This window comes from Protopterus annectens, chromosome 5.part0, assembly GCF_019279795.1.
Source record: "Protopterus annectens isolate FY-2018-M chromosome 5.part0, PAN1.0, whole genome shotgun sequence".
Taxonomy (NCBI): Eukaryota; Metazoa; Chordata; order Ceratodontiformes; family Protopteridae; genus Protopterus; species Protopterus annectens.
The window spans coordinates 754,255,858-754,283,606 of record NC_056735.1 but is presented as its reverse complement, the minus strand read 5'-3'; the positions used below and the strand labels follow the sequence as shown (position 1 = coordinate 754,283,606).

General features: G+C 38.1%; 1 protein-coding gene across 1 annotated transcript in view; it reads left to right on the top strand.

Annotated features, from left to right (window-relative positions):
- GUCY1A2 (guanylate cyclase 1 soluble subunit alpha 2) overlaps positions 1–14,404 on the top strand; it is a 1,587,384-nt gene extending 1,572,980 nt beyond the window's left edge. Inside the window, exon 8 of the mRNA XM_044072602.1 lies at positions 13,412–14,404. Coding sequence (XP_043928537.1) covers positions 13,412–13,616 — 205 coding nt within the window. The 3' untranslated portion in view covers positions 13,617–14,404. The remainder of the gene's footprint in view (positions 1–13,411) is intronic.
- Positions 14,405–27,749: the final 13,345 nt, after the last annotated feature.

Genomic DNA, 27,749 nt, shown 5'->3' with positions numbered 1-27,749 from the left:
GGTTTGCGCTCAGTTTGACAGACCTGTGCCCTTCACAGTGGGAGTTAGTGGTACCTTGTATAGACGCAAACACCTAGAATCACATTTTCTTTACCTGAACACCACTCAGTGAAGCCATCTCAGGCTTACCTGCTGCTCTTCGGACAACTCAGTTGCACATTTAGCTAAGCACTGTCAATCATCGCCCCACTTTCCTCACTAATCCTATTGCTAATCACAGAGAAATAGCTAATCTTTTTTGTCCTCCCACAGACCAGGAATTACCTGCTGCTATGGGCAGTCAGTTTACCAACATTTCTTCAGCTAGCCTGATTGACATGGGTATCCTAAGACAATTGCCTCATGTATACTGGCAATCACCTGCTCCTAAAGCAAACAGAGTAGTGACAGATGCCACTATACCATGAAACACAAAATACCAAGAACCAAAATGACAGTCCGAAACAACATAAAAACGTGAACAAGAAAAAAGTGGCCACACTGGAATAAAAAAATATTGAATTTAATGAAAAGTATGATTGAGTGCTTTCATCAAGGTTGTAACCAAGACATCATCAGAATCAAAAATTAGAATCAGAAAAATATTTTTTATTTATTCCGCTGTGGCCATTTTTTCCTTGTTCAAGTTCTTATGTTGTTTCGGTCTATACCATGAAACTTGAAACAGTCCTCTGACAAAACAATTATCAAGATATCAAAAAGGTTGTTAGCTCACACCTCTCCTCTTACAGAAGATAAAGTCATGACACATAAACCCACATATGCAAAAGTACTCACCAGGAACATACCAAAAACCAGAGATCTCCCAAGTGCAAACAACCCTCACATACTGGTACACAAAGCAAACCCACCAGTGCACATATCAACACTTATGACAGTGTCTCAACAATCAAGCCCCTAAGGTAAAACACTTCAAAATCAAATGTCCTAGTCATAGGCAATTCAATAGTGAGACACATAGATGTCCCTCTCACCAGGCTGGACAAAGAGAAGGTCATGGTCAGCTGTCTGTCGGATGCTAGGATCTGCCAATTCATGCACGGACTCAAGTCACTCAGCAGCAATTACCGTTATGACTCTGTCACAGTACATATTGGAGTGAATGGCTTGAGATGTACCACTCTGGACTACATGAAAAGAGATGTGATAGAGCTCACAGATTATATGTGCCAGGAAGGTATGTCACTAGCCCTAATCAGCATTCTACCTTCACCTGGGATGATGCTACATTACAAACAAAAAACTGATTGATTTTAACAGTTGGTTTAGCGGTTTAGCTTCTGGTCTCACTCCAAGAGGATCCAGTATTTTTCAACCTGGGAAGATATGGTCAAAAGATCTCCATGCTTCACCAGAATGGCATTCACCTGTCTCCTCAAAGCTTTAGGATATTGGCAAAGACAGTTGCCTCCTTTATAGACCCTTTTTAGGCCATGTCAAAACAACAAAACTTCCAACATAGAAGAATACTCTAGAGACAAACTCAAGGTCATGTTGCTTAATGCTAGGAGCCTAAACAGTAAACTGCACTCCTCACCTTGGAAGATGCTGACATCTGCGCATTCACTGAGACTTGGTTCAAGGCTGTAGAGAGTACCCTGACCATGCAGGGTCACAATGCCTTCCATACGTTCAGACCCCAAAACAAGCATGAAAGGACTAAAGGTGGAGATGTTTCCATTTTTTTTAATCCAAATACACCTTGCAACTGATAAAACAGTACAAATCTCTTGAGCTACTCTACATCCAAATAACTAAAGGTAAAATACCCTACCACATCATAGCTAGCTATAGGTCCCCAAGCATAAACCAGAAGAAACACTCCACCTACCTGGATTTGCTTGAAATTGCCCACCTGCTAGCTGAGAGATTTGGTGGCAATTTCACGCCCATGTCTCCACCGGCCATACCCCATAGTATTCCTGATACCTGTTTTTTACTGATTATCACCAAAGAACAGGTCATTCAAGTGCTCTCCAAGGCCACACCTAGGTCCTCTATGGGACCAGATAATATCCCAGGCTACATACTAAACAACCTAAAACAATACCTTTTGAACCACTTGGGTATCTCTTGAACCATAGCTTGAGTACTGGTTTTGCACCAGAGGAGTGGAGAACAGCAACAGTAATCCCCTTGCACAAAGGGGGTCCATCAGCTGACCCTGGGAACTACAGAACCATTAGACTGACCAATCTTATCTGCATGGCCATGAAAACAATCATCATGGACCTTATCAACCAGAACACAGGTAAGCTTCAGACTCTTGACCCAACCAATTTTGGTTTCGTCAAGGGTAGAGCTTGCTTATTAAACCTTGTGGTCTTCTTTGAGAAAGTCATCAAATCTTTGGATGAGGATATAGCAGTGCACACTGCCTATCTTGATTTAGTCAAGGCATTTGACACAATTCCCCACTCAGGGATCATTAAGAAATTCTCCCAACTGGGCATTAATCCATTGGTTACTAGATGGGTAGCAAACTGGCTTACAGACAGAGCACTCACTGTCAATGTTGGGGTGTCCACTTCTACTAGTAGACAAGTTACCAGTGGTATACCACAAGGATCTGTACTGGGCCATCTACTGTTTGGAATTTATTTTTCTAAAGTCTTATCAAAAGTAGATGGCCTGTGGCTTACTAAGTTTACAGATGACTGTAGACTGGGTGAAATCATAGAGTTCCCCCAACAATATCAACAAATTACAGAAGAGACTGACTCAGACAAATGGTTAGTGCCAGGGCCATGGACTGAAACTAAATGCAAAAAAAGTCTCATTACCCCTTTGGCAAAGAAGTAGCCCCTGCTAATTATGATATAGATAGCACCCCTCTAACCTCAAACACAGCGGTAAGAGACATGGGATCACAAATTGATAGCAACCTAAGCTTCGATCACCATGTGTCCACAGTAGTAAGGAATGCCTTCTACACTGCCCATCTCATAAATAAGGGCATCACATCCAAGACCAGGGAGGTCATAACTCTTCTGTACTTGGTCCTTATCAGACCGCTGATTGAGTATAATGCTTCCCTCTGTGTGTACCTCACCAAACACTTGCAGCAGATGGAGAGACCACAGAGGTTTCTAACCAAGAAAATTCAGGGCCTCCAATACATGACCTACATGGAAAGACAGAAAGCCCTAGCACTGTACACTGTATCATACAGACTGCTGAGAGGCGACCTGTGCCTGGCCTAGAGAGCAGTCTCTGACCCTGCATTAATGGAAATGTTGCACATCCACAAGTCAGATGGTACAAGAGTCACTCACTCCAGGGATCTCAACCTAGCCTGTGCATTAATAGAACTTGTGCAAGAGATAGGTATGTCTCCCAGATATTGCCCATCATCTGGAATAAGCTCCCACTTCATGAGAAGTTGAGCTCCTCAATAATCATATTTAAGTGCAACCTTAATAATTGGATGGGGAACTGCAAATTCAACCCTGGGGTGGCACCTATAGCCCTCATGGGCAGGGGCAGTCTGTGCTGATCATAGTATCACTATGCATACAATGACCATCTAATTCTGGTCAGCTAGGATACTTGTTTTTTTTTTTACGTGGGTAGGCCTGCAAAGACCCTAGGGTCATTAGCCTAGTAACATGACCTATGAACCTATATATTTATATGTTTTCTTACTAATGGAAGGTTGATGCTACCTACACAAAGACTGGCAATTCTGATACTGAAACACCAAATTTTGTATCACTGAAAACCAAAAAGGACTTAAAATAATTCCCAAAACTCTCTACCATTCTGGTCAAGAAACAAACATTAACAGAGAAGTATTGGCAATGTAAGATTTGCAGCTTTGGAATCAGAAATGCCATTTTTGGTGTAGGTAGAACTGACCTTTTGATTGTAAAACTTTTATATATGTATGCATAAGCTGGGGAAGAAGCATGACTTTCTACAGACAATATCAAAATGAATAAGTGTGCCCCGGTTCTGTCAAACAGAGGGATAAAGCCCTGAGTAATCCCTGGATAACCTGTGTTCATTTAGCTATATGGGAATCTGGAGCAGCCATGGTGGACATTAGCAGCTGTTGCTGGATCTCCCATTTCAAGGAGAGAGAGGCAGTTTGACCCACTGCAGTGTTGAGTAAACAAAGTTGATGAGATCTAGCATGCAGCTCTATGGGTTGAGTGATGACTGTTCTGCATTATAGCTGGAGGAATTGGATATGTGTGCAGTAGCAGTTGTAGGAAGTCACAGCCTCTACAGGAGGGATGACAGCTGGAGAGGTAGATAACCTCATGTGCATAAAGGCCAGCTCCCTTCTTTGTTTCCTTGTCTTTGAAGAGGAATGAGTGAGAGTATAGGCTGTTACCCAGACCAGGGAACATATAGGCTACAGAACTCTCACCTTGAGCAGGTAAATAATGGTCTGTCTGTTACATCTATGAGGAAGAATAAATAAATCAGTCTGATTTTGGGAAGGGGGGCATAAAGCTGATCAACATGGTGACTAAAAGCCCAGAAACAGAACAATGAATGAGTATGTATTCAGTTAAATACAGCCTGTGGCAGGACACAGAAGGAAATGTTACATCATGCTTGCCTGCAGATGTAGATATTTATATCTTTTTATTTGGGTGCCCGATTATACGTTTGGTGATGGTGATGGCTGGAGGATATCATTTAACTAGTGTGTGTACACATAAACATCTGTTGTTGGTGATTACTGTTCATTTGAGTGGTGTGGAATGACATTACAGTCAGTGGCAGATTATAATTATGATAGGGGTACATTCAGCCCTGGGGCCCGTGAATTCAGGGGGGGGCGGGGCACTTCATTAGAGAACTTCATGCAGTTCAGCATGGCTTCTGATAAATGTATCAGCACTATTATTAATTTCAGTTAGGTTATGTACTTAATGAAACTGTAACTCTGGTTTTTGTTTTATAAATTGTTTAAAAGGCATTGCAAGTATTGATGTTGGCACACATGCAGTATATGCTCAGTGAAGATGAGAGCAGTCTGTGTCGGGGATTTTGAGTGGCATTGGTATGAGGGTAATCCGAATGTTAAACTCAGTAAACCATTTCTAATTTTGCAAATATCCTTGAATTTATTTTGTATTTGTGGTCTTCATACAAGTATGGTTTTATGGGAAATTGTTGAGGCATGAAGTCACTATTGTGTATGCAGCTACACTTGTAAAAGCTGATTGTCTTTATCTTATACTAAGGCAAACAGGTAAGCCCATACCTCTCAGCTATACCTCATGATAAGAAACATTGCTCACTATGAGCTGTAAAAGTCCATGTTCCACATCATTCCACATTATTCCACATTGAACAGAATTGTTACACATTCAATTGCTAAGAGGTTTTTTAACTATTATTCATATTGTTTTTAACTATTATTCATATTAAATAATATATGATATTAATTCATCTGTCAGTCTTTTTTAATAGTAACTTATTAGCAAGTGTTCCTTTTGCTAATATGTTCTGCATTATGAGAGGTAGTGTTCCACAATTTGGAAGGGGAAGGTTCAGTGCTGTGGGTAAGAAGAGAAGCAAAAAGCATGGCTCTCAATTTTTAAAAATGATACGCTGAGTGAGCAATGAAAATGCACGCTAATGAAAAATTTATAATTCTAGAAACATTTTTTGAAATATATAAAAATCATTATATTTAAAATGTGTTTCTATTTTTGGAACATTTGTTCATCACTCTTTGGCTTTGTCCATGGTTGTTGTGACAAGATGTTGAGATGTTATAATTAGTTTGATTACCTTTCAGTTTAGATCAATGTATGTTTTTGGCAATAAATAACAATTTCAGATAGAGCTAGCCCATCATAATATTATTTGTTTATCAAAGCCATTTAACATTTTCCTCATAACAATCAGTTTAATTAGCTTTCAGTTTAGAAGAATGTATGTTTTACAATTATTAACAATTCAAAATTATGCATTATTATTCTCTGTTAATATTTAATTTTCTTTTTAACATTTGAAGTTCAGTTGTATTTTCTTTTCTGTGCTGTTTTTCTCTTTGCGTCAGAGAATGTATTGTCAGCTATTTCAAGTAATAAGGAAGATTGCTATTTCAGCATCTCCAGCTATGATTATAAACTGGTCACAATAAATCATACCTGCATATTACCAAAGGCTGAAACGTTACCAAGCAATAAATTAGTAAATTGTACTCATTTAGCAATATGATGCAGTACCAAATATTAAAATACTATCTCAATGAATTCTTCATTAAATGTGCTTCTTTACAATTACTCTATCATCCCAGGCTAAATTTGTAAGATTTATATTCTCAAGGCTCAACAATATTTCTGATAATTATTGGCTGAAAATAATCTGTCATACATGGTTACACTGCAAAATACAGAATGTAGATTACATATGGAGTACCGTAACTATCCATTTCAGAGTATTTTTAGATGGGCAGCTTTTAAGGTGTGAAAAAAGCCCTTATATATAATGAAGTGGTGAGCAGATGAGCATTAATGATGCAGCCCTAATTTCTTCTAATCCTGCAATGGAAATGTTCCTACGTTATTATCTTTTCCAGCATGAATGTCTCTCATGCAGGAATGCACTGTGGAAACACTGAAGATCACTGCTGGATGTGTCTGCTCATTGAATCAGCTTTATAAATCCTACAATCATTTCATTATGCATGCTTTTGATGGGCACAGAAGATTAGTATACATTTGTAGCTGCTGACTTTCTATGTGAGACATGTGTATTCATAATTATACAGCAAAAGAGAACATGAATGACCATTGCCATACATCTTAATCCATCATAGGTTCATAGGTAGGTACTAGACTATCTGCCCGAAGGCATTTATAAGCCTAGCCAGAATGTGTTGACTTTCGCCGCCCCCTTAGATTAGTTCTCTGTGCCTCTGTCCATCAGAGCCACTGAAGTGATCCTCAGGGTAAACTTTCTGTTTCCCATCCGCTCGTCAAGGTTTCTCTTCAAGAGTGTTAACGAGGGGTTCTACCTAATGTAGATTGGTATCTTGTTCCAAAGCATGAGAAGTCTCTGGGACAGGAATCTATCCCCTCCAGCGCATCCTATTTATTGTTGTGGTGAGGTTTAGATCCCTAGAGCATGTGGCTCGAGGGGATATGGTTTTCTTTAGGTGGCGCATGTCCATCAATTCTGAGTTGGACATGGCCTTGTATGTCAGGCAGAGATCACCTCTGAGTAGGCAGTATGCAACTGAGTACAGCTGGAGTTTCTTCAGTCGAGCTGCATCGGCCATCTGTTTGAGGCCAGTTGATCCTCTTGGTGAGGTACTTCTGTGGTCTTTCCAGCTGCTGCAGGTGTCTTGTAAGGTACATCCCAAGTGGGGCATTGTACTCTATGATGGGTCTGATGAGTGATGAGTAGAGGGGCACAATGACCTCTTTTGATCTGGATGTGAACCCTTTTTTGATTAGGTGGGCCACAGAAAAGGATTTTCTAACCACTTTGGCAATGTAATTATCAAAGGAGAGATTACTATCTACTTGGGTCCCCAGACCCCTTATTATGTCTTCCGTATTTAGGGGACTGCTACCTATGTGGTAGTTTGTGGGTACTTTGTTTTTTCCAAAGGGGGTGACTATGCACTTTTTGGCATTTAGCTTGAGGCTATGATTTTGACACCAGGTATCCATCTCAGTGAGACCCTTTTGGAGGATGTCTGTGTCAGCCGGAGAGTCAATTATAGCCCCTAGTTTGCAGTCGTCTGTGACCTTGGTCAGTCATAGTCCTCCTGTGCTTACCTGTACCTCTGAGAAGTATATGCCGAACAGGAGGGGTCCTAGGACTGAGCCCGGGGGAAATCCACTTGTAACTGGTTTAGAGTCGGATCTAGCTCCTACAACTCTCACCATGTGGGTTCTGTCATTGAGCCAGTTGGCAACCCATCTTGTGACATAGGTGTTTATGTTCAGGCTGATGAGCTTGTCTATAATACCAGAATGGGGAATGGTGTCAAAGGCCTTTGCGAGGTCTAGGTAGGCTGTGTGTACCACCTTTCCCTCGTCTATAGCCTTGGCAACTGCCTCACAGAAGTCCACCAGGTTTAGGAGGCATGATCTGCCCTTAACAAAGCCGAACTGGGTAGGGTCCAGTGTTTGGAGGTTCTCAATGTCCCTGTTAATGAGTTCCATGATGATGCGCTCCATAACCATGCAGATCAAGCTAGTCAGGCTTATAGGACGATAGTTCCTGGGGTCTGTTGTGGCTCCACCTTTGTGGAGCAGAATAACCGTTGCTGTGTGCCACTCTATGGGTATGTAGCCTGTGGAGAGGCTGAGTTTGAACAGTGTGTTTAGGTGAGGGGTTAGTTCATCTTTGAGCTCATGTAGAGCACAGCCTGGGACATTGTCTTGTCCCATTGATGCTGTGTTGTTGGCTTTGGAGAGAGCTGTTTAAACCTGAGTGTCTGTGATTTCAGGGGCTCTACATTCTTCTGGTATGGTTATGGGCCCTTTTGGGGATGAGAGGGGAGTGAAGCTTGCACTGAACCTGTCTGCCAGGATGTTGGCAATATTGGTTGGTTCAGTGCATTTTGTGCCATTCTGCACTAACTCCGAGCAGATCTGAGCATTGCCACTTAGATTCTTGACATAGCTAAAGAATGCCTTGTGGTTATCTTTGGAGTCCTTGGCAATTTTTCTTTCAAAGCTTGCCATGGATGATTTTATGAGGGATCATAGTTTCTTGCTGATACTGATCGGGGCTGTTTTCCCTTCTTGGGATTTTACTCTTTTCTGTACTAGTTTCCTCCTTCTATTGTATAGCTTGTTTATGGCAGGGGTCCACCAGACTGGTTTCCTTTTCTTGGAGGAGTGAGTCTTGGTTTTGCTTGGGATAGCATGATCCATGCATTCTTGTAGATGCCTGTAGAATGCATTAGTAAAGGATTTTGTAGCTTGGACAGCGTTATCCTTTAGCATGGGGGCTTTGAAACTTTCCACCTCGGTCTTAAGTAACATGAAGTTTGTTTTTGAAAAGTTTTTCACAGTACTTGCCTTGTCCGGGGGTGGGGGCAGAATGTGGATATCCAGAGTGATTTGTATATGATCAGATCTCACCAGCGAGTGGTTGACCTCCGGTGTAGAACACCAGTTGCCCATGTTGGTGATGACCAGGTCCAATATGTTGTCACCTCTGGTGGGAGTGTTGACCAGTTGATCCAGGGTGTTTGAGTTTACAAATTCTAGGAAATGTTGGGCAAGGGAGTTAGTACTTGAGTAGTTCTCCCAGTTAATGTTAGGGTAATTGAAATCACCCAATATTAGGGTTTTTGGTAGGACTTTTATGTTTCCCAGTGTTTCCAGAAATGCAGAATGGGGGTCCTGGGACATGGTGGGTGATCTGTAGCAAGCTACAATTTGAATTGCAGTTTTGCCCATTGTTAGTTGCACATGGATGATCTCTGAAGCATTGTGCTGCGCCACTAACCTGGTGGTTTGGGTATCCTTGATGAATATGGATATGCCCCCGCCTTTTGTATTTCGGTCCGAGTTCTGTGGCCAAAATGTATGGTATGAGTTGCAGCCTGGTAGTACTGGGGTGCTCTCTGGAGCCTTAAACCAGGTTTCTGTTACTGCACATATATCAATTTTCTCCATACTGGGGGGTGCCTCGAGTGCGTGCATTTTGAGGTTTAGATTTCTGGTATTCAGTAGCATTACCCTCTGTTTTTTGTTACTTGTGCTATTTACGGTGGTGGGTTTGTCTTTTGAGCCTTGCCTAAAAAAGGCACTATGGGGGTGGCAAGAGCCTTGGCCAGTATTCAAAAGCCTAAGGGTGACAGGTGCAAGCTGTCTCTAGCGAAGCAGTGTGGCTTGTCGAGCATGTCATCCAAGGTGGACAGACACTGGATCCCCTTTGAATGACACCAGAAATTTAGCCAATTGTTGAAATTTATAATTTTTTTTCTTTATACTGTGGTATCATTCTTGGTGAGGGCAGGATGCTACTCAGGGTCAGGGTCATACCGGTCAGGGCTATGTGATCAGAGAGCTCTTCCATGTCTCTTTTCATGTAGTCCAGGGAGGTATGGATCAGGTCATTCATACCAACACGGATAATGACAGCGTCATATGTGTACTTATTCTGGAGTGACTTGAGTGCTTGTGTTATGTGGCGGATCCTGGCACCCGACAGCTAGCTAACAGTAACCTTCTCCTTATTCAGCCTAGTGAGTAGGACGTCAGTGTACCTGACTATAGAGTCACCTATTACTAGTGTGTTGGGTATTTTTTTTTTGCCTTAAGGGCTGTGATTGCGTGGCACACTGGTTTTGTGAAGTATGTGTTTCATGGTTTGTGTTGGGGGGTGGAGGTTGCTTGGATGTCTGCTTTGGAGGTCTCTGTTGCTTTTGCAGATTTTTGTTTAGAGCCTCTGAGTATGTTTTCGTGTATTTATGTGTGTTTTTTGCCGGTGCTGGTTTAATGGGTCTATGTGAGACTGGTGGTGTGATGCAAGTATTTCCCTTCTCCTCTTGACTGTCTGATCCAGTCTTGGGTTTAGAGATCTTAGCCTCCAGTTTGGCTGTATAATTGCATCTCTCGCATGTATTAGTGTTTGGTGGTAGGAGGAGAGGGTTGTCTGTGTACATGAGGCAGTTGTAAAATTGCCTCAAAATGCCCAGATTCACCAGTTGGACTGGAGAGTACACCTGAAGCTGCCCTTTGGACATGCCTGGATAGGTACTGTGAACTGTTTTACTGATTGGCTGGTAAGGTAGAATAGAGAGCCTTGTCCTTCTGTACAGTATGGGGGGGCTAGTGCTAGGGTTTATAAGTGCTTGCTACGAGTTTTGAGCAAGTGCTGGGCTGAGAAATGAATGGTTTGAGTGCTTAAATTGAAAGTTTGTCTAGTTCCAAGGGAAAAATTGAAGAGGAGACTTTGTGGAGACAGGAATAGTTATAACCTAGCTAACCAGCGGTGCCCGGCAATGGCCAATGAACTACTAATTTCTGGGCTGAAACCACTCCTCCAGGGACAGATAGGTTGCTCAAAGCTCCCCTCTCTCACAGGTGAACAGAGAAACTTCCTTCTATCCAAGTAAGGTATGGACAAACACAGAGACTTGTAACACAGCCCTGAATTCAGCACTAACCTGAAAACTGGACTATACTAGCTTAGAAAGGCAGGAAACAAGTATATATATATATATATATATATATATATATATATATATATATATATATATATATATTTTTTTTTTTTTTCCAGAAAATAAAGCAGATACAATAAAAAAAACACTTTAAATGCACAGACAAAGATACTTATTGTCATATATCTCAGATCAGAGTTGTAGTCAATGCCCCTAGTATTAAAGTAGGAAGAAACACAAATACAGTAAAAGCAGATGAATAAAGTGCATTTATATATATATATATATATATATATATATATATATATATATATATATATATAAAACAATAGAAAATGAACAAACTGATTTAAACAAGTTACCCAATTAACCAGAAAAAAGCTCAAAATGGAGCCCTGTTCTAGCAGTCTTCAATCTGGCAAGTTCTAATTGCACACTCCTGCCACTAGGGTGCAGGGGAACCTTCTCCAAAAAAAGATGGCCTGGATCAGTGCTCAAGTTATACAAACAAAGCTAGATTCAGCAGGACTGAATCTGGTCTATGCTAGATGCACCAGTTTCAGAAAGAAACAGTTCAAATAAGCAGGCACAATAAGCCTGTGGCCAGAAATTCCCAGCTCAGAAGGGCGGAATCCAGACTCTCCTCCCACAAGAGTGCAGACCACAAACCTTCTTAATGTAGAATAACTGGCCTGAAGCCCAAGTGCTTAAATCAGAAGTAATACACTTTTAGAATAGCAGACAGTGAGCCTTCAATCAGCAATTCCGAGCTTAGAAAGATGTAAGCTACCTGTCCTGCACAACAGTGCAGATCACAAACCTTCTTAATGTAAAACAACCGGTATGAAGCCCAAGTGCTTAAACCAAAAGACTTTGAATAACAGTTACAATTTAATCAGGCTACTACCAAGCAGTAATAAATGCAGCAGAATAAATAAAACTGAGTACTTTTAAGAAGAGGCAAAAGCAAAATAAAGTAGGAGGAAACACAAATACAGTAAAAGCAGATGAATAAATTGCAATTTTTTTTACTTCATTCATTCATTTCACATCATTCACTTTTTTTTTAACTATCACCTTCTTAATTCTTTCTCGTCTTAATGGCTGATCTTCTAACCCATTTCTTCATATGATCAGACATAAAATGTCCATACCAAATATAATTGCACTAGTGCTTGTTACTTACCCCCCCCCCACCCGATGCATCTGTATCACAGTGCAGGTCACAAATACAATGGCACAAACCATTTCCTAGTCACTTAGTCTTAGTTACATGGAGCTTTTTCATCACCTACCCAACCAACAGAGAAAGAACGTCTCTTCATATACATATGTACCATGCCCCATATCCACACCACTGCCACAGAGAAAGAATGTCTCTTCATATACATATGTACCATGCCCCATATCCACACCACTACCACAGAGAAAGAATGCCTCTTCATATACATATGTACCATGCCCCATATCCACACCACTGCCACAGAGAAAGAATGTCTCTTCATATACATATGTACCATGCCCCATATCCACACCACTGCCACAGAGAAAGAACGTCTCTTCATATACATATGTACCATGCCCCATATCCACACCACTGCCACAGAGAAAGAACGTCTCTTCATATACATATGTACCATGCCCCATATCCACACCACTGCCACACTAGTCACAGCTCTTCCTATTCCTTTCCTTCTAACAGACCAATTCATTCACCACTCAAAATCTATCTTGCCCACTGAGAAGGATATTCTACCATCTGTATGTTAAACTACATCGGGCTTCAAGTTCTGAAATATTTATTAGCAACGGCATCAACCCCTTTTTTCCATTTTGTACATGGGGTTGCGGTGTCACAGCAACAGTGACCATCACCTAGAGATGGTGTTCTCACCACTGAAGCTAGTGATTTGGGCACATTATCTTGAGGACATTTGTTTAACCTGCCTGGTAATATGAATTGTCTTGTTCAGCTTCAGTAGGTGGTAGAATTTGGCTATGTTTGCAACTATACTCTAAACAATAAAACATACTCTTGTTAATGGATTTGTGTTTTGCAAATTCTGAAATAGACAATAATTCTAAGTCAAATCTCTTTTTCTCTGCAAGCCATTAATTCCTTAATATGGAAATGACTTTTATGAATGCAGGATGGAAGATAAATTTGTTATAAAATTAAGCCAGTAAAAAAGATGCACTCTGTTATAACTAATAGTAACTTTTTAATTTCTGACTGCCATTTATTTTATTTATTTATTGGTTAGTGATCTCTTTTATTCAGCATTATTTGTGTTCTTCTCCTCACAGGTTGTTAAAGGGAGACACCAGTTTCAGATTTATTCCTCGATCCCGAGAAGCTCTTCCAGATAACTTCCCAAAAGAAATACCTGGAATATGCTATTTTCTGGAAGCAAATACCTTTAGAAGTCAACCAAAGCCTATTGTGCTGCCCAGAGTGAAGAAGGTTTCATACAATATTGGGACTATGTTTCTACGGGAGACAAGTCTGTGAGCCACACGGACACCAGAAACTGCACAAATAAGAAAAAGCACAAATCTATATTCTTTGACACAACAAAGAAGCAGAATTTAATTTTTACTTTTTGGCCTGCATCAAAATAGAAAGGAAATAGAAGTAAAGGTCTTTACTGTTGACTTAGGCAATAATTAGGTTTTGTACATAATTTCCATCAGTGAAACTGTAATCTGTTAGCGATTAGAAAAAAATAAAAATGATATAATGTGGCCTGTTGTTGTCTTTAGATAGCAGTGTTGGACTCAAATGTAAATTGTAGTTCCTCATAGTTATTTTTATAGTGCTGTGATATTTCTCCTCCAGTTTTTGAGAACAGCAGCCAAAGCAAATGTTGAGCTCTGATTTACTGTAGCTTAATTTTCATTTTTACCTTCATTGTTTAAATATTATTCTATAATGTTTAAAGTTTTAGCTCATGTAATTAGTATACTGTATTTTAGTGGCAGTGGCTAATAAGCTGTGGGAGCCATGCAGCTTATTAATAGCCTTATGTAGTATGACTAGAACATTTAAAAAAGTCTATAACAAGATATGACTGTATATACATCATACAGATATAAACACATATATGTATATATTAAGTTATCATGAATGAATGTTTCAAGCATTTAGTTAACCATAAAAATGTGGTGGACCAACTATGGTGCTGTACTAACTGCTATTATTACAAAAGGTCCTGAACTGATGGCAGTTAACAGTTTCCATAAGCCTGTAGTACATACAGGCATGCACATACATTTAATTCCTAATAAATGTCACTGTAATCTGGGTGTTTTTATTGTAGAAATAGTGTTTCTGTACAAATTACATTATTAGACTGTTGTATAGATTGCAAATATAATATATTAGTATATTTTATTCAGCTGCATTGATTGCGCTATATACAGTCTTCCATAGGTCTGTTTACTGTCATGGCTAAAGCAACATGCATATAAGAAATTCTTAGCCAGTAGTAAACTAATAAGTCATAATGAATGTTTACGGATATCAAACAATAAGCAAGAAAAGGTAGTTTTTATACCCTCCCCCCAATTTTCCAGCCTACTGAAACATTATTTATTTATTCATATAAAACATACACAATCCTAAGGAAATGTTTTTAGAAGTTAAATGAATATACTTTTATCAGAACTACTTTAATGGGTACTTATTGTAGTAAGTTTCATAGTTATTTTAACTATGTAATGAGTATGATAAAATAGCACAGTTTTCTCAAGTCATATTCTTTATGCATTCATACTTTCAGCTCAGATGAACTGTGTTCTTCTTCTTCTTCTTCTTTTGGCTTTTCCCGGTTAGGGGTCGCCACAGCAGATCACCTGTCCGCTCATGATTGGCAGTGGAGTTTTACAGTGTCGAATAGCCAGCCCGGCGCCCAACCTTCCACAGAAGGCACACACATACACACACTCACACCTAGGGCCAATTTAGAGTGTCCAATCCATCTACAGCATGTCTTTAGGATGTGGGAGGACACCGGAGCACCCAGAAGAAACCCACGAGACCACAGGGGCCATACATGGACAAAATTACTTGCTAAGCCCATTTCATACGATCTGCACTGCATTCTGCTGTGAGGGCCTCTATCATGCTGTGACCATCACATATATAAACATGCATTCTGCTGTGAGGGCCTCTATCATGCTGTGACCATTACATATATAAACATGCATTCTGCTGTGAGGGCCTCTATCATGCTGTGACCATCACATATATAAACATGCATTCGGCTGTGAGGGCCTCTATCATGCTGTGACCATTACATATATAAATATGCATTCTGCTGTGAGGGCCTCTATCATGCTGTGACCATCACATATATAAACACGCATTCTGCTGTGAGGGCCTCTATCATGCTGTGACCATCACTTATATAAACATGCATTCTGCTGTGAGGGCTTTATCATGCTGTGATCATTACATATATAAACATGCATTCTGCTGTGACGGCCTCTATCATGCTGTGACCATCACTTATATAAACATGCATTCTGCTGTGAGGGCCTCTATCATGCTGTGACCATCACATATATAAACATTTTGACTAGTGCACCTTTAATGCATACATGAAAAGAATAATGTTCCTACACTAATTTGGAAAAGGCAAACACCAAAGTCTGAAACCTAGAATGCAGAAAATATGGAAGTTGCAGGTTGTCAGTGGTACAGTTAATAGTCTGCACAAAATTTTGTAATACTTGACCCTGTCATTGTTTCAAAAAGTGACTAGCTTTACAACACAGAAACGTAGTTCAAATGATATTCAGTTACATTAACTTAAAAAGTATGACATGTAAATAGTGTGGAATCCTGTAGATATGAGACAATGTCAAATGCATCCATATTAACCCATGATAATAACTGTTCTTTTTTTATAATATCTATACGGGCAAATTAAAACTGTACTGTAAAGTAACAACTTGAAAACTATGGCAGCACCCTCCTCTTTCACTATCAAATCTGTCAACAAAACCAGGATCTCTTCCACTGCCTATACTAAGCTGTTAGGAGCTGAAATTGACAATAACATGAGATTTGTTTTCCACATATATCAAACCATAACAAGGTGCACAAAAAACTAGGTACTCTGTATAGGAATAAACTTTACCTCACAAACAACACAAAAGCCACAATAGCTCAAACACAATTGATCTCAACCCTACTATATGCATCAGCTATACTCACCAACCTTAGAAAATCTGACCTTACAAAACTTGAAACATGTTATAATAAAATCACTAGATTTACAACCAAATCAATCTCCAGGTCTCATCAGTGTAAAGCCCTCAGGCAGCTCAACTGGCTTGAGTTTCCTCAACTCCTACTTTACACCCAACTAGCCATGGCCCAAAAAATACTCCATCAGAAAGAGAAGACAACTGCCCTGCAAAATCTACTACAACCATACTCCAGTACCAGAACTTTACGATACACTAATAAATCCCCCATAAAAGTCTCCACTGCCAATAACTAGGCTGGGGAATCCATCTTCTCCAACTGTATAGCTAAAATCTGGAGTACCTTACCTCCCAGTATAATATCCACCACAACATCAGCTCAATTTAAACCTTTACTAAAAACTCACCTATCCAAAAACTGGATAGATCCATGTAGGCCTCCTGACTAACCTACTTGTTCCTAATGCTGATACTATATTGGATTCAATCTTACTAACTGTACTTACAAACACAAATGGTATCTAGTACTATGTTTAATTATGCCATATGCCTCTCTTTGTTTATTTAACTGTGCTCTGTTCTGTTTGTTATACTCTAATTATATCTGCATTGTAGTAGTGTACTTTTATGTGGAGCTTTTCTCCCCGGGCCTCTGCTGAAAAAGGACTTGTGTCCAGTCGGACTTCCACGGTTAACAAATGTAAAATAAAATAAATAAATAAAAATAAAGTTCCAGCACAGTACATCTAAGATGGAGTGCATCAGAAGGCAAAGGAATCTTTGTTTTAAGGCAAGCATTACTTGTCTTATAAAAACTAATGATGTAATTGAAATGCTTATGCAAATGACCTGCACTTCCTCAAACTAGCAGTGCCTGAGGCTTCACCCTTCACAACCCCACTAACTATACATACTAACTCTGATGTTACAGTACCTCAGAGTACAGTAAACTATTTTTTTTTTCTGATGTATAACCTCTGATTTGGTATAATGAGTAAAGGGGGTATGGAAGCACAGTCAGTGACATCAGGGTATGTAAGACATTGCAGTCTCTCTGTGAAAATACATTCTAATGTTACTTTTGTTAACAGAATTGTAATAGTATGTATAGTCCTGCTGCAGGTGGTAATGCTTCCCATTACTTCTGACTTACTGCATTTTTAGTACTGGCTGACTTGTCATGTAGGTGATTATATTTTGAAGTATACTGTGATTTAGTAGCTTCATATTATGCATTTCAGGTTAATTGCTTAAACATCTCCTATTATTATTGTAAAGTAAATATGCATACACATACATACACAGATGTGCATATATGCCTACACACACACACACACACACACACACACACACACACACACACACACACACACACACACACATATGTCTGTGTGTGTGTGTGTGTGTGTGTGTGTTTGTGTGTTTACACATATACACATATACATATATGCATGCATACACATATACACTCTTTATTTATTAGTAAGTCAACTGGATTGCCCTTTAGCATATGGTGAATTTAATGTATTTGTGGTCCACTTTATTGAATATTTGATTTTTACATACTGAAATTTGGAATTTTGGCAATATGATTTTGCACTTTGTGTCATGTTTCTTAGCTGATTAATTTTATTGTGTTTTTGGGTACCAGTGGTGTGCTGACCACCAACTTCACTCTGTGTCACCTTATTCCCACAAGTCATGCCCTCCCAAGGAGAAGGAACGTGGGAGGAGAAACCTCATACTCCATGTGACAGGTAGAGAAGTCAGTTGTTACATATTTATGTATTTACTTACTTAATTTTATTTACTTAATCAATGTATTCCTTATTTCATTTATGCATTGATAACCAAAGCAAAGATCTCTTATTCTATATGCTTATTTATTTATTTATTTATGCACTCATTCATTCATTCATTTAAACATTAATAACAGGACCTTCTCTTATCCATAGGCTGGGCGTGGAAGAATAAAAATGTGTAATTGAAATAGTGTTATCAAAATTAAACATGTATAGAGGAAAAGTAACAACATAAGTAAATTGTCAAATAGCATAAGAGTAAAAGTAATGCTATATATGATTATTATAATTCTTGATGACTGCTGAGACAGCCCTCCAATTCATGGCCAGAAAGCCCAATGCCTCAGCTGCTGAGACCAGGGTGTGTCTGCAATTCTGCACACCTGTGTAACTCAGCTGGAATGGAAGCAGTCCTCTGCTAGGATATGCTTGTCCTCCTGATTCCTTATACATATGTAAAGTGTATTTCTGGTGCTTTTCCCAGAGGGAGGTATGTGGTAGAACAGAGCCCTACTCACAATGTGGTAGGTGAGCTGGCACAGAAATGTAGTCACATCCCTGCTTGGCTAACTCCTCTGTTGTTCAGATGACTGTTCAACCTGGGTCATTTGGGTGACAAGTCAGGGCTTTAGCCCTTTACTGAGCTGTCTTCATAGCTGACCCATCTGAGTGACATGCATGTGACTTTTTTCTATGCTTTGTTACATGCTGATAATATTTACAAAGATGAAGTTAGTTACACATCCTTCCATGTGTGGATAGAAGTATTTTGCATTTTAATGTATTTATTTAACTTATTATTTGCTAATGTCAAGACAATAACAATTTTTAAATAGACATTCTCAAATTATTACTCCATACAGAATAGTCTGAGTTGTATTTATTATAAACAAGAACAATCATCTAAATATGTAACTGCTGCTCACTCATACATTCAGCAGGGGAAATGTAGATTCATTACTTGATTACATGCTTCTGTACAGGCAAAATATAACATCATCAACTAAAATTTGGCTTTGTTGTAATCAGAGGGTTAGAATATGATTCTAAGCAACATATTTTTATACCTTGACTTACATTTTGTTTTCAGAAGACAGATCATTGCTGTCTTTCAAGTTCAGCATACCACCTAGCTATCTTTTAAGATTTTTTAAGATGGTAAAAGCTCTAAAATTTAATATACTGGGAATCTTCACAAGAGCAAAACTATAATCTCATGAAGACATCTAGGTACTAAATATGGACATCTTTAGAAAGTGTATAGACGACGGAGTTAAAAATGTGTGCTAATGAATTTGATATTTTAGCACAGTAATACAAATAGAATTGAGGAACCAGCATTTCTGGGTAAGAACATATTGTATTATTTTTATATTAACATGAAGGGTTATGTGTCCTCTATTGGTTGGTGTAGATCACAGGGGGAAATTCTTCAATATATTATAGCATGATATCTGGAAACAAAAATATAAGAGCTTCTATTTCCATATCCTAAACCATCATGTATTACACCTCTTTTTAATCAAATAAAGTCATATTAAAATGTAATATATCCTTCCTGAACTATTTAGAAAAAAATGATCAGCAATCTATAAAGTATTAGTATAAAAATATTGGTCTGTTTGACACTACTAAAGTTAAATTTTCCATTTCTGGTGATCTCTTGCGAATCTAGAAGCCTGCCTTAATGATGACATGTTGTAAAAAATGCAGTTCAGGTTCAAATTGCAGACAAGTTGCATTTGTTTGGTAAAACAATAAACTGTAGTGTTTCTTGTGTTCTACAGCTGATCTATTTTTATGTTGTTTTTGGATTCCAGTGGTGGATTGGTCATCAGCTGAACTGTGTGACCTCTTCCCTTTCAAATGTGGGTGTGGCTTGCTCCCCAGAATTCAGCTGCTACTAGTGTGGAGGGAACATAGGGTCTGAGCAGGTGTAGTTGCACTCGCACACACACACACACACACACACACACACACACACACACATGTCTATACATATATGTATACATCTATATATATATATATATATATATATATATATATATATATATATATATATATATATATATATGTGTGTATATATATATATATATATATATATATATATGTGTGTGTGTGTGTGTATATATATATATATATATATATATATATATATATATATATATATATAAACAAACTTGTGAAGATAAAAAAACAAATGTAAAAAAACGGAACAGGGAATCCACAAGAAAGCACAGATCCACGAAGTGAAGTATGTTGTCTTAACGCAACTTTATTAAAAACAGAAATGTTTTCGCTACCACCCTTGTAGTAGCTTCCTCAGAGACAATACCTGTATTTTATATATATATATATATATATATATATATATATATATATATAAATGGTAAAACATGATCATGTGTAGAATGAACAAGATTTCATCTCTTTAAGTACATTTCCATGAGCTGCAACTCAACATTTTCTGCTTTCCATTAAAAATCATTACTGGATTCAATTATTGCTCTAACAGTATATTAAAGTGTTGGCGATTTTCAATTTTCTCCGCTGTGATGCAGCTATATAATTCTGAATAATGGGGTGAAATCACTCATATGGGGGGGGGGGTTACAAGAGGTCTTGCTGCTGAAGAAAAACAGTGTTAATTACTTTTTTCCCTATCTGGTTGAAGCTTTGACCAGCTACATCCAGACTGTGGTGTTTACTGAAGGTTACTTGACAATTCATACTAGAACTGATTCACATATCTAAGGATTGATTTGAAGTGCCCAGTATTGACACAAGTCACAAAAGTTGTAGCACCTAATTGCTTCAATGAACTTTTACTGCCTATGCTTTAAGGAATGCAAACATTCTGCTGCACCTATGGAGGTACAACAGCTTCTATACTGTCACGCTGAGGTTACAAATCTTCATAGACAAAATAGATCATCTTTCCTAACAATGCAAAGTTTTCCTTTTTATGCAGCCATGTGTCCCCAACTCCATATATAAAATATGGAGTGTTTGGAGTGCATGAGGCTTCCCCTACAAAAGCATGTGGCAAAAGTGAAAGCAAAGTTGCAGGTATTTGGTCAGTTTCATTTGAACTTTTTTTTCATTTGTGTAGTAGTGCATGTGTTGTCTAGGTCAAAGAGAGTCATGAAAGACAAATATGTAATAATTTATCTCAAAGATTTAAGGGTAGGAAATAAGCTTCAGTGCATAGTCCTATTAATGACTCATCACTCTCCAGTTGTGTTATTTATATAACAGCAATTTATTTAAGTAGGCAGTACTCTTGGACCATATCTACAAACAGACACGTGTGATGGCTTATAGAATTCATAACCCTATTTATAGACAGATGCATACACACACACACACACACACACACACACACACACACACACACACACACACATGCAAAATCAGTAACAGAACCAACAAATGAAGAGCAGAACATGTACTGCACATTGCCAGTTATAGAGCTGTGTGCAGTAAGTTAGAAAGTCTAATGCACTTTCCTATGAAATGAAATGCCAGTGCTTCATTTTTTGCCATAAAGAGGCCAATTCTGCCATAAAGTGCAAGTGGGAAAATGCTGGCTTTTGGGCAAAAGTCACAATAGTGAATAATTTTGCCATATTCAGTGATGTCAGAGTTGTAATTCTAAATAAGAGGATGGAAGAAGAAATGCCTGCTTGCAAGATGTGGTAGGGGTCTTTGCCTCACACACAGAAATGATATTATCTCTGTCTCTATCTGCATTTGCATATACATCTATATGTGTGTGTGTTTGTGTGTGTGTGTGTGTGTGTGTGTGTGTGTGTGTGTGTGTGTGTGTGTGAATATATATATATATATATATATATATATATATATATATATATATATATATATATAATACACACATATATATTAAACTTGTCTAGTTTTCTTATAGTATGGGGAGCAAAGCTTACCAATTAATGATATTTATCAAAGTTTTAAGTAAGTTTGGATTCATATATTATAGGCTAGTTTATATGGCCTTTTGCTTTGGTCAGTTTCAATTATGTTGCAGCAATATCATTCATGAGATGTTTCACTATCATTTCAGCTTTTCCATATTTTTAGAGAAACGAGTAAGAAGGTCGCACAGAAAAACTTAATGAAAACTCCAGCCAAGCTAGAACTTCTACTGAGTGACCTCTCAAACCTCTTATATCAACTATATGGCGATTTTGAGTGCCCATGATGGATTACTTTTTAAGTCATTTCAATGTCAAACACTCTGCTTGTGCTGTGCTGATGAGGTTATAACAAGGTGGAAATATGCATATCCACAGCTAGTGGGGTTTGGGTTTATTGGCCTGAAATTGTCCATTGAAATGACTTAAAAAGAAATGAGTCATGGGCATTCAGAATCGCCATATAACTGAAACACCTGATGTTCATGAGGGTTGTTTGCATATATTGCAAGTGCCTCTAATACAAGAGGTTTGAGAGGTCACTCAATGGAAGTTCTAGCTTGGCTGGAGTTTTCATTTAGTTTTTACATATTTTTAGAGACATAAAACTGGGGTTTAAACTAACTGGGATTTGTACCAATGGCTGACAGTTTTCAGTTGCAGGACATATAGTGTCTCAGTGGATTCTAGTTTATCACATTACTGCTTAATTCTAGTTGTGATTTATAATTTGGCCCTATTTCAACTAACAAACATATTAGGTATGAGAAGTATTTAGTAGTTTGTGTATGTATGTATGTATTTATATATCAGCCAGAAAACATATCAGGTTATCTGAAGAGTTATTTATTTATCTATTTCTTTGTTCACTTGTTTATATTATTATTTCTGTGAGTGGGGAAGTGGCCTAATTGATTTTCAGTGGAAGCCCCGGAAGAACTCCAAAAAAAAATTACAATCTAATCGGCAAGACAACTGGACAGTGTGCAAACTGCAGTTCATGTATGCAGTAAAACAAAGTCAAATAGAGCATCTCAAGCAATGCAGGTTGCATTGTATGTCACTGATCAGAAATGAAAGACTGGTAAACACGAGTGATGTGAGGGTACTGAAAACAAAACGATGCTCATTTTCTCAGTTATAGTGGGTGCATAAAGAGAATTCGGTTATAAGGTACATATCAACAGTGGATAAACTGAGTAATCTTTATATACTGTAGGCATTAATGAGGAGGGTGAATTTGAGAGTCATAGTCTCATATAATGATGTGGACTGTATGGATGTGTAAGGGAGGTGTTAAAATGGGAAGAGGAAATTTAAGTAACAGGCTGAGAGGGGGCAGAAGCAATGATAAGAGTATGAAGGAAGCAAGTTAAGCAGAAATAAGAGATTTTAACACCAGCACATCCCTCCTTCCATTCGAAAAGACATGTCACATTCTACTGATGCCATTAGCGATATGTGGTTTATGGTCCTTACCTACTTAACAACAGTGTTTTAAAAATAACTTAGCAAATATATATATTGTGTAGCTCAAAATTGGTCTACATTTTTGATGTACTGTTTCCAGTACTCACTTGATTGGTTCTGATACACAATACTGAAGCCTATCTTATCAAACTTCGATTCAACAAACTTCTTTAGTCAAAACTCTTTAGGCTAAACATGGTGGGAATTGTTGGCAGGGCCAGCAAGCTTTCAGTACCCATATGGAGAACTCACCCTTTTAGTAAATGCATAATGTGTAGAGGACAAAGGCACTCTGCCTTCTATTCTACCATCACCGAAGCCACAATTTAACAAACAACAACTGAAATCAAGGATTTTTTTATTGGATGCTACTCATCTGGTTTGTGCTAAGGTTCAAACTGCTGTGCAAAAACAGGACAGATTTTTAATGACTTATATATATAAATAAATAAATATATATATATATATATATATATATATATATATATATATATATATATATATATAAACATTTCAAGTTCAGAACGTCTTTATAGATTTGGTCTGTGATGCATAATTGTAATATAAAATCTCCCTTGGCTTATATTCTTCCATAATGCTGTTATAAGAACTCATGGGGATCATAATTCTGTGTATATAACTTCTTGGGTAGGCCATGTCCTAAGAAAAAGTTATGTCTGGTGTATAAATGGATTCTGCCACTTATCTGGACATAGCCACAGGAAAGGTATTATATAGTGTATTTTATTTATTTATTTATTGACATCTGTTTGCCAGGAAAGTCTGACTGTGCCTAAAAGACCCATTTTCAGCAGAAGGCCAGGGGGAAAAGTTCTACATATATTAACATACAACATATTTAAAGTTAATAACAATACTTACAGTTCAAAATGAAGACTGCAAAAAGATAAGATACATTCCATAATTACAATTACTTAGTATAGAATGCTTCTGTCATGGCTAGTCCATATCTGAATGCTATTTGGAAAACTAAATGACTTTTTGAATGCTGCATAACACAGCTAAGGTGATGAACAAACAGATCATGTAAAGGGGCTATGCTTGCATGTAGCACCGAAAATATAATATTGCAAAGTCACTGTACCGTTGAGAGAGAAGCTCTCTCTTTAGTCTCAATGAGCTAGTCTTTCATGGGTCACTGTTTAGTTCTTTGAGCAGATTTTTTTTTATCTGTCTTTGTGGGTTTGGTCAATATGTACAGAGGTATGGACAATGTAGTTATACATATCTCATTTTCCAGTTTATTATCTGAAGTACGTATAGATTGCATCATAGTACTTCATACTCACATAGCTTTCACTAGTATTACATCATGCCAAAGAGCCTCATAATACAGTCTGCAAAAATCAGGACAGTTAACTCAGCCACATTTCAGACACTTTAGTCCTAGTAAGCATGCTTCGGGAATGAACCACTCTTTGCTTAAATAGCAGGTATTGCTTAGTAGTCACATGACAGAGATCTTTAAAACTTAACATTCAAAATACGAAAAAAGCAAAAAGTCCCTAACCATTTGATATAAGAAACAGGTAACTATAAGGAACTCTACTCATACAGTTTTGAAAATGCTGTTAAACTAAATTAGTTAGCTTATTGTGCAAATGAGGCAAACCAGATATTTGTCTTTGTTTTCAACATGGGATAACTGCTACAGACCATGATCTGATTTAATCTGCCTCAGTTTGCATACTATGTGATCCTCAGCCAGTCACTTAATCAGAGAGTGCTCTCAGGCAGTAAATAGTCTCCTGGACCAGATTCCTAGTAGCTGCCTATGAACCTATGAAAACTAGACTAGAGAAACAGACAGCATAAAAAAAATAAAAAGCAAAAAATAGCCAAAACTTATTTAATGCACAGGAAAGAGTAACTGTCTGTTCATAAAACATTGTTCCAATGTCCTCTCCTCCAGTGTTCCTTTGCTTAAAGTTATATAGGGATTTTTGGAAACACTTTATTCTGTCTGCAGGTTCTGATATAAAAAAAGAGAACATGTTAACTTATTTTTACTATCATGGACATTCTCTGATCTAGGATTTACCAAATTCGAATCACCTGAGATAATTAATATTTATACTTGGAGGCTCTGTTTTTGGTTACCATTTATACATTTCCATACTAAAAATGTAGTTATCCAAGTAACAGAAATGTAAGAAATCTATAAAAATATCTAAAAAAAAAAAACACAAGGAAAACATCTTATAAGTTCAAGACACAGAGGTGAGTGAAAAACAATATTCTATGCCTTCCTTGGCTCAGTCAGGACAGAATTTCATTTTTTTTTTTTTTTTTTAATAGTGCAGATGCGAAAGAGGGCTGTCAGCTGCAACACAGCTGAAGCCAAGGGATGTTATTTTAGGTTCTTCATTTCTGACATTGTGGCAGACTTTCATAGGCTTGACTGATCTGTCTCACTGTCCTCTGACACAAGTCACAAACTGAGTGTGCCATTGCCACTTATGGCTACCTAAGGCAGGAAGCCTTTGACAGGTCCAATCATGCTCAATGAAAAGGGCTTTGTCATCAACAAATCTGAGGCTGCCATTGAACCTGCTAATTGTTTTTCAACCCTAATGTTTTAAACAAATCCTTATCATGGCAGATAGAACAGAAGTGGACTCATGATGTCAGTTTTGGTTTCCTTTTCACTGCATGATGAATACAGTATTACTTTTCAGTTAAATCAATAAAACTGAGACTTCTCTTTTCTGTGAACTAGTTTTAGAAACAGCAATTTTGTATGGAAGAGTACATATCTCTGGAGAGAAATCATGTAATGCATAAATATGTTATTTATTTTTATTCTTATGCAGTTTTATCATGTCAGAATAAATATGCAAACATTAATTTCAGACCAGAATATCTGCATACCCTGTCATCATAAATGTGAACAATATTAATACAGATATGTGTATGTCTATACACATGTGTGTGTGTGTGTGTGTGTGTGTGTGTGTGTGTGTGTGTGTGTGTGTGTGTGCGAGCAAACCTATTATTTTAGATCATTACTGGAAAACTATGTCCCTACTAGAGTTTTGAGGCTTTCCACCTGGAATCAGACAATCTGGCACCTCTGAGATGTCCATCATATCATTATGATCTTGACGTTGGGCATTACTGCTTATGTAAATGTACTTGTCTTGGAATGCAAGGAATTATGGGAAATGTATATATTCCATTGAAATAAGCCTGTCTTGTTCAGCTTTAAGTAGTTTATGATGGCAAAGTTTCACTGAATTTATAATTGCACAGAAACCCAGACAGAAGAGGAAGATTTTTTTATCCTCCTTTGGTGTTGTCAGTGAAAAAAAGACATTGTCCATGTATCATAAAGAAACAAAAATGGTCTTTTTTTTTTTCTTTTTTTAGAAGTGGCAATGTAAAGATGTACTACAGAGTATAAAACAGAAGGTGACCTAAATTGGAATAGCATCTCAGATGTCTGCTGGAAATGATGGGTGGGGGCAAACAGAGAAGAATGATGACGCTTAAGTGTCTTGCCTTTTCATAAGGGGATGGTGGGGGAGGGCTTGCTCAGGGTACACATTTGTATGGCTGAACTTCTAGTGGAAACAAGAAGCCCCTCTGGCTTCAGGGGGGAAAAACTTTTTTGATGGTTTACATCACCAGTGAGTGATATACCCTCAGAGATGCCCATTACACACTGAACTTAGGCCTGTTATAAGACATGCCCAGTAGGGCAGGACAGCAAAAGCGAAAACTGAACCCACAATGGCTGTCTAAATAATGGGCCCTCACAGCTGACTCTGACAGTGACAATAAGGAATAAACGTGCCAGTAAACAAAGAAAAGATCCAATGGTCAGCAGACAGTAGTGGAAAATATGGAAACATAATGATGGATGGTGCAGTGGTACAGCAGTTTGCATTGTCGCCTCACAGCAAGAGGTTCTCTGGTTCAATTCTTGGCTGAGGTGACTTCTGTGTGGACTTTCCTCGTAAACAAATGATAAATAAATATACAATGAATGCAGTGAAGTAAAAAAGTTGAAAGATAAGTGCTGTAAATGCATTCAGGAAATGTTTGGCAACATCTATGCCTAAAATGTCTTCTGCTTACAGAATGTCACTGCATATATACCTGGGTTACACCAATTAAGCATACTTTGATGTACATTTTCTAGGATGTACACTACAGCTGGGTACTCTGAGACCATCAGATCATCATGGTGGTTCCTGTTCC